Genomic DNA, 9,044 nt, shown 5'->3' with positions numbered 1-9,044 from the left:
GATTGTAACTCATCTCCAGCGGACAATATTGTTTCAAGAATTAACACCGCAAGTCGGACAGGTTATGACCGTGTAAGTCCGGTGGCGAATATATAACAAAGCTACACTTGAAACTGATCTCCACAATTCTGCACGTTGTGTCAAAGGGGCAGTTTGTGGTTGAACAGTTTCTACATCCGTTTCTGGTCATTCAAAATGCCGAAAGAAAATCAAATTCCGTTGATTGAAGACGCGCGAGAAACTCCAAAATGGATCAATGAAAAATACTTTGAATCGTTGTTGAGGAAGTACAAAGATGACCCAACTATTGAGGTTCAATCCGTGCAAGTGACATATGCATTACCAAAGGGTGAAAACTATGCCAGTGTGATCTACCGTGCCCAAATTGTTCACCGCAGAAAAGACCAACCAGTTAAAACATGCAGCTACATAATCAAGGGAATTTCGGAGACACCGTTGGCGAAACAGAAACTAGGCGAGTACGATGTCCACCGAAAGGAGATGGACATCTATCAATTGGTAATTCCTGAATTTCGGCGATTGATGAGGTCCGTTGGAGATCGAGCAGAGCTTTATCCAAATCCACTGTGTGTAGATCGAATTAATGACGTGATCATTTTGAATGATGTTACAAAGAAGGGCTACGTAATGCTCGACAGGACTCAGGGATTGGACGCAACGCATGCAAAAATGTCTTTGAAAGCAATGGCTAAGCTACATGCCAGCTCCCTCAAGTTGGTGGAGATCTATCCTTCGATATTTGACCGGTACACCACTGGAATGTGGACTCGTAAGACAGATGCATTCCATGAGTTCTTCCAGTCCACGTACGATTCACTGACGGAGGAAATCTACACCTGGGATCCGGAATGGCACTACTATGCTAACAAACTGCGAAATCTTCGACCGCACTTCATCGAGCAAGCATTGTCCGTATTCGACAACGACCAAGAGGGAGATTTACGCGTTTTGGTGCATGGTGATTTATGGATCAACAATCTGATGTTCAAGTACGATGCCAACGGTCATCCAAGCGATGTATTGCTTCTTGATTTTCAATTTTGCTGTTATGGAAGCCCAGCCATCGACTTGTTTTACTTCTTCTTCTCTTCTACCAAAGATGAAATCCGTCAGAACTGCTTCGATGAATATATGCAGTACTATTATTGTCATTTGGTAGAATACGCGAAACGGATAAACTGCACAAGGCCACTGCCGACGTTGCATCAATTTCAACTACAGCTCCTGAGGAAAATGTTTTACTGTAAGTCCGCCTTTCAATCACTTTATAGAACTGTTCCAATCAAGTTTCCCTTCCAGCTATGTATTCAAGCATCGTGGCGCTCCCGATACACCTGAACCAGGAACCGGATGCCGATTTCGACGCACTCATGGCCGGAGATGAACGAGCCAGGAAGTTCAAGAAGGCCATCATGACCAACAAAAAGTACCACAAGATCATCAAAGGCCTGCTGCCGACTTTTGACCGGAAGGGTCTGTTGGATAAGCTTGACTGATGGCGGCGTTGTTTTGTAGTTATCGGTGGAGGCTTACTGATCGTTTCGTTATGTGTTTGATGTGAACCATGTTACATTGTACATTTTGAAGTAATTTGTGATATAGGCTCAAATGCAATTGCTAACAAAAAGTGTTATTCGCCGTTTTGATGCGCAAGAAGAAATGATATAAGCTAAGAAGCAACAATCTACACTTTTGAATATCGCTGGTGCTGTGCGCATATTACAAATAATGCAAGATTTGGGACTTAGCTCAATTTCATTATTTTATGTCATAAGTAATATACGAATATATTGAAATAAAAATGAAGTGATCTCACCAATATAAACTATCTTTATTCTAGTGTTTCGTTTTTGTGAGTGACAATGGGTTTAACGCTTTACTTTACCTTTACTCACTTTCCAAAAAGAATTAGGATAAAGAAAATGAAAATAGTTTTAAAAAAAATCACTAGTAAAACTAGAAAATTCCGTTAAATTCTGTGATTTTGCTTAGACCAATTTCCACACTTTCAATCAAATGATAATTCAAGTTTCCAGTACAAAAAAAAAACTGCTTATAAAAATTCATTTTATTTTTTTTAGTATTTCAACACAATATTAGTTTGAACATATATCAGGTTATCAGGTATCAGAAGTTCGGCTCCAGATTCACGTTCCCCGCCATTTGGGAGATTTGTGCCATCGTCATATTTGAGCCTATTTCATCATCTAAAGAGGAAAGGGAAGAGAAAGTTGGGAGGGAATAGGAGGAAGAATGATACATATTGATCTTTGCACTTCAAGAGGTGGTTCTATATAGGTGGTTGAGGTTTGTTTCCGATGTAACTAGTGAGTATGATACGATGATTAATTATTATCAAAACGAATCTAGTGATAATTTCCCATTTTCAAACTTCCAGTGTTTTCTTGTTGAAGTGCAGAGGACTTCAACGACTTCCTCGAAAAGAGTGACACGTCAACATTTCTTCCCCATCCAAAATTGACCAGTATTACTTAGTACAAAGAATGATAATTCAAATACTTACACACTGAGAGTCGTGAAACTAATCCTAAGCAGCATCCATTGGTTCCTTGTGCTTTTGAAATAACAGAAAAGCAACAACGAGCGGTCAATCACGCTTTTAAATCGAATTGATTAACATATCGACAAGAATTTATTGCAAGTAGTAATAATAAAAACATTGAACGAGCTAATTTAATATTCTAAATTGTCTTTATAATAGGTACTAAACTTCAAAATACTCATGTTATGTTGTCTTTCGATATAATATGCTCAAAATGCGAAAATACATTAATATTATTGTGGTATCCGTTATTCATATAATTTGCTTTCAGACGTTTTCAACTTCGGTCGAATATTATAAACAAACCACCGGATTCAAATTGGCACAACTGTTGCCACAACAATCTTCACAAAACTGTTTTTCAGTCACGCGACAAGTATACATGACGTTTCGGTCCTGTCTCATACACGTTCAAACCTAGGGAGAGCGGACACGAAGATTTAGGTTGTTCAAATTTAACACAATCTTTTCCACGAGTGCAAACCGTTGTGTGGTTGCTTGTCTCGTTGGAAACCACATTCAAAATGCACACTCAAAATACTTCACACAAAGCACCATCAGTTCAATGCGATTCTATACCATCACCCGGAATACCATTACCCGGAATGCAATTTACCGGAATACCACTTGCCGGAATGTACCATTCCCGGAAAAACCATTTACCGGAATGCACCATTACCCGGAAAGCCAAATCTTCCATTTTCGACGACCTTTTTCAGTACATTTGTATACAATAGTTATTCTCTTTCAGCGATGCTCAGCAAAAATTATGTCACGCTAACCATGGACATTCTTGACTCCCTCGGTTTCTATAAACACTTTTTCAAAAGACATCTTCAAACACCTATTGACCAAATAGGTTTTTCTCCTTGCCGTCGTTACGACTTAATTGGGACAAAACTATTCTAGTAGCATTTCTACAGTTAATAGCTGAGAGCCTATGTCAATCGACCACTTTTACATTCGTTCATAGTTTGACAAGTATGTAAGTACTCTAGCCCTGAAACGTCGTCAAATTCGCCAACCAGAAATAATTTTGATCCGGCGACGAAATTCTGCAGCGAATATTATGATACAAAAATTTTATTGCACATGTCCCTTATTTGCGATTTAATTAGAAAAGAATCGCCTGATAGGGTGCAGAGCTACTTGGGTTATTCCATGATTCACTTTGGCATGTGAGGTTTTACTCGGTCGAATTATCTGAAATTTTGCTAAAAGAGGCACTACAGAACGACGCACATTGTGGCCAAATATGAACTAAGTAGCTGCCCCACTGCCGAAGTGAATCAAAAGTATCGGCTCCCTATAGATCGAAAAACTATGTTTTTAAATTTATACTATAAAACTAAACATTACAGGCAAGGATAAAAATAATGAAAACAATTATTTTTGTTATATACATTTCATATCTAATATTAACGAGGTCAATATAAATCGAAAAAATCGCCTATCAATTAAGGTAGGGTGCATTGGAGTAAATAGAACATCCCAGCATTTGAAAATGTTTGGATTTATGATGGTTTTCTTATTCCCTTCAATTAAAACAGTTAAGAATCCAATTTAAATATTGTATAAAAAACTCGAATCTTGCAAGGGAAGTGACGTACATCAGAAAAAATCTAAATCTAAAAAATCAAAAAAATCTTAAAAAATCAAGAAGAAACTAAGAGTGCCTTGGTGATCGAGAGTAGCGACACTATACGTCATTGTGACGTCCATCTCTGGATTCCGGAATATTGAACCTCAATAGATGAATACTTTTCCTTTGAATTTCTTTGATTGTGCTATTTTTCTACGAATGTCATAACTCTGAATGTCTGTACCTCGGATTCAGAATAATATACTAGAAAGAATAATAAGCGATCATAAGAAGAAGATATTTGGTCATTTTCGACTAAAAACATTTTGCCAAAAATGCCGAGATCGGTGGAACTTAAAAGAATCGCCAACCAAATTAAGATGGATGAATATCAGATGACCCGAAATGGGTCATTCTAGCAAAAAGGATATACGGAGGATTTGCATTCGGTTGATTGACGCTTACATAAATGACGAACCATTGCTTATTAATTAACATTTAGACACTTGAAGAACCGACGGTCGAATGTCAAAAGTAAAGCTACGTAGTTGTAGCCAAATTTAGCCAGTTCAGTGAAGACCAGCTGCAAAGATATCTTAGACTCCTCTTCGATGCTTACGTATTTTGAAAGAAGAACATCCTCTGTCATTACCGTTGGTGATCGTTTTAAATATTTCAAGTCAAAATATTGACCTGAAGGACCGTAAAACGGTTAAAACGACGTTAATGAAAAAGGCGAGAAATAGAGAAATAATTTTCCGGTAAATAGTCCTTCCGGGTAATTGTTTTCCGGTAAATGGCTCATTCCGGTAAATGGTTTTCCGGTTTAAGGTCTTCCGGTAAATTGCATTCCGGTTCATGGTTTTCCGGGTAATGTCGGAGAACCGTTCAATGCAGGAAATGAACCCTATGAATATACTTAATCAGAAAGTGCCTGGCCGTATGTTAATTAGAAACATATTTTGAGCAGTTGTACAAGACTTATACATACTTTGGATCAAACACAACAATTCTTCAACAGTTGGCGGTCTTTGTGTTATATAAATTGTACAACAATTTTCAGCGTGTCGAAATCACGACCGTACATTTCTAGGCGTACTCTGATCATTTTTATGAAAATTTTAGTTTGCAAGCAGCCTGACTGCTTGTAGATTTTCTGTTCGCATCCCCCAGGTTAAAACTAGGGTAGATGTTCCAATAGTGGAGGTACTAAGCACGATTAAACTTCGTTTAACCGCTTCCCGACCAGAAGCACATAACAATATTATAACACATTTCTATCAGCAGCAGTTAAAAATAACAGAAGTTGATATTTTTTTTTGTTGTCAAGATGGCTTTGTTCTCAATTTGTTATATATTTAGTAACGCATTTATAACAACATTTGTTGTATTTTTGACATCGCTTTTATAAGTTTGTTCCAAATAACATCCGATGTCATAAACAGTATCACAGTTTGCAATGAGTTTGTTATTTTGTAACATCCTTGCAACACATTCTGTAATAATTTTTATAATTGTAATAGAGTTTGGTATATTTTAGTCCAATTTTCTGCAATTTTTGTTAGAATTTGTGTTATTTTAACTACTAACGATACATGTTTTATAACAACTGGTGATATAAAAAAAATCCTATCAGAGGAACACATTCTGTTGTAATATTGTTTCTTCCATCTGGTCGGGTTACAACCCAAGAACCTCAATGAATGTATGTATTTTTGTTGTAACGAGAAGTAAAGGGCACTTGCTTAACGATAAAATTCATTTCATCATAGTAACCGACATTTCCTCGAAAACCATTTCCCCGAATGCAATTTCACCGAATGACGTTTTCCCGAATGCACCACTTCCCGAAAACTTTTTTCCCGAATGTACCATTTCCCCGAAAAAAAACTTAATGTTAGCTACATACTCAAAGTTATTCATAATCCTGCTGCCAAAAGGTGTTTAATGTGCTAGCTGATGTAAGGTTTGATAAAAATTTGTTATAAAATCCATGTGTCTGAAGTAACTGGTGTTCAAAATGATGTGCCGCTTGCATTATACTCAAAGCCACTTAAAAATTGCTCATGTGATAGCCTGACATGAAAAAACAAGCTCATGATAGCCAGTTTCATTGTAAGCGGTATGATTAGCCTATGGCTGTTTGGCTTATGGACATTTAGGCGAATGGGCATTTGGCTGAGTTATGCCTTCTTAGAATTATGGGCTATTATTTTATTTAAACTGTTTCAATAAGTATTGGCAATTAGCTGATAATATTTCAAATTGAAATTTTCCTTCTTTTAATGAAAGGCTGTTCTTTCAAATTATTTCGGAATATTTCGCAAAGATTTATTATTTGATTACATGTTCTTTTGTCATGTATTCATTTAGTCAAACATTTATTCTTGCATAATACTTAGCGTGCCATAAAGGACTGCCACTATAATAAGCCAAGCTTTAGTACGGTAGGCTAATTAAAGAATCTATTATATCTTGCCCTACATAACTAGACATCGATTTTTCCTTCTAGAAACTTTTAAAAAGACGCAACACCATGCTTCTATTTCCTCTTCATTAGAAACAAATTTGTCGAAAATGACCTAAAACTAATAGTCGAAAACATCAAATGAAGTGAGCATGTTAGTAATGAATACCCAAAATGCTAATAATCACTACCTAAATAGAAAAAAATGCCTATTCAACGAAAAATCTTTATCAAGGGTTAATCGGAGGCATTGAAAATGTTGGTTCAAAACATTAGAATCCGTGACATTTGCATTTACAATAAAAATTGAAGAAGTAGGATATAATTACCAGAACAAAATTTGCTTAAGGTTTCAGTAGCTCTGTCATTTTTTATTGGGTGAACGTTTCGCATAATGGACGTTTGGCATAAAGAGAATTATATGCATTCTTTAAAATTCTACCTGTTCTTATATGAAACTGCTTTATGCGAAACGTCCATTATGCCCAACGTCCGTATGCGAAATGTCCTTATGCGAAATAAGTCACCCCCTGGATTTTTGGTTTTCGATCAGGATAATTTGCAGTACCTAGAAGCCCACAATATCCGCTGTGAAATATAACTAGAAAGAACAGCCTTTGATTAAAAGAAGGAAAAAACACTGATTAATGTGTTAGCCTTATGAAATAAAAGTAATTGATCAAATGTTACCCTAACGACCCTTTCGGCCTAACGGCATTCGGCCTAATGGCCTTATGCCTAAAGACATTCGGCCTAACGGAATTTAGCCTAACGGCATTTGGCCTAACGATCTACATCCTAAATTTTAATACTGAACTTAATGTTTAACATATTTTTAACCCGTATAGGCCTGAGTGAATGAAAAAATACTGAAACCCTCACCGCTCAGCGAATTCTCAACGGATTCAAATGTTTTAATGTCAGTTCACTGGCCCAGATATCTAGTTTCTAGAAGTAGCCAGAGGAACTCGGAAATATTTCTGTGGCCGAAGTTATTCCGGTGGGTCACTGGGTCAGGTCGGGTAAAAAAGGGCTATTTTTTGGGACATTCCAAGTTACCTTTATTTTTTTGCAATGAAAATAACTTTAATTTGCATAAATCATTTAGAACTGATATTCAACATTACAAATTAAGAGTTTTGCACCGTTTAAAATGTACCGGATGTCGCCATTTGGACGTAATGCCCGGAAGAACCGACTATAGATTTGTTGGATACTTAATCATTTCAATTCTCGAAAAGTAGAAATAAAACATAATTGTGCACTAAAATGCTTTCCCATAAGCTGGGCACAGATGTTCAGATAGAAATTGGCCACTTTATTGTAAGTTTGAGGCGTCCTTGGACCCGAAAATGGTCATTTGTAGGATCAATCAAATGCAAAACTTATAGTTATCCAATTCAATCGTATCTCAAAAAGTTTACACTGATGCAATTTTCTTAAAACTTCGTCATGTAGTGGTCACATTATGGCCGATTCCGGAAATTATCTGTGACTTGAAATTTGCATACCTCCAGGGGCACAAACGCACAGTACCCTTCTCACCCGACCTGACCCAGTAATCCACCGTAACAAATCCGGCCACAGGAATATTTCCGCGTTCCCCTGCCACTTCTAGAAACCAGATATGTGTACCAGTATACTGATAAAAAATAATTTGAATCCATTAAGAATTCGCTGAGCGGTGAGGGTTTTAGAATTTTTTCTTTCACTTAGGCCTATACGGGTTAAAAGCAGGGCTTCCAAAACTGTCATCGTTTTCCAATCCAAATATCTCGTCTGTCGTTTATCGATTCAAATCATTCATAAGAGAATCATTAGTTTGAAGCGATTAACTGACTAATTGAAGTTAGTCTATTACTCTGATAGTTGAAAAAAAAAAAAGGAAAATGTGTTTGCAGAAAGCTTTCGGGGAACAGGGCATTCGGGGAAACAGTGTATTCGGAAAAATGGTTTTCGGGAGAAAACCCTTCGGGGAAAAATCATTCGGGGAAATGTCGGACAATCACCAAAGGCATTTTGGTGAAAAATGATGCCTACATCTTTGGTACACTGTTCTTTTAGTTGAGGTATATATTTAATTTGTGCTCCTATAGTTGAGGTATCCGTTGATTTCTTATGAGATCCTTCATTATAGGAACACTTTGCCGCAACTATTGGTACAAGCGAAGAAATGGGTAAGCACTTTTGCTGGTATTTCATCAATTTCGAAGGAATTTTAACGATATTTTCAACTGTTTCAGGTATCAACAAGTCAACATATCGATTGACAGTGCCTATGTAGCGCCGGATCTTTATCAAATTCAATAAAACCAGACATTACCGCAACTATAGAAACACCCTCAACCATTGGATAACTTACCCTACTTGGTTTGTCTCTTAAGCCTGATTTGCTACTGAAAAGGAATCGC

General features: G+C 36.9%; 1 protein-coding gene across 1 annotated transcript; it reads left to right on the top strand.

Moving 5' to 3' along the window:
• Window positions 1-1,849, top strand: LOC110677773. The gene is made up of 2 exons (XM_021849157.1): window positions 1-1,264; window positions 1,321-1,849. The coding sequence occupies exons 1-2, from the start codon at window positions 196-198 to the stop codon at window positions 1,515-1,517; spliced, it is 1,266 nt and encodes a 421-aa protein (XP_021704849.1). The 5' UTR covers window positions 1-195; the 3' UTR covers window positions 1,518-1,849.
• The last annotated feature ends 7,195 nt before the right edge of the window (window positions 1,850-9,044 follow it).

Source organism: Aedes aegypti, chromosome 3 (assembly GCF_002204515.2).
Source record: "Aedes aegypti strain LVP_AGWG chromosome 3, AaegL5.0 Primary Assembly, whole genome shotgun sequence".
Classification (NCBI taxonomy): domain Eukaryota; kingdom Metazoa; phylum Arthropoda; class Insecta; order Diptera; family Culicidae; genus Aedes; species Aedes aegypti.
Note: the sequence above shows the minus strand (reverse complement) of the source record. Positions and strands in the feature narration are given on the sequence as shown.

What these genes read in the sequence shown, in the direction of transcription:
- LOC110677773 (XM_021849157.1), top strand. Translation starts at nt 196, where the DNA reads ATGCCGAAAGAAAATCAAATTCCGTTGATTGAAGACGCGCGAGAAACT. An exon ending in CCTGAGGAAAATGTTTTACT is followed by an intron (nt 1,265 to 1,320) that starts GTAAGTCCGCCT and finishes TTTCCCTTCCAG; the next exon opens with CTATGTATTCAAGCATCGTG.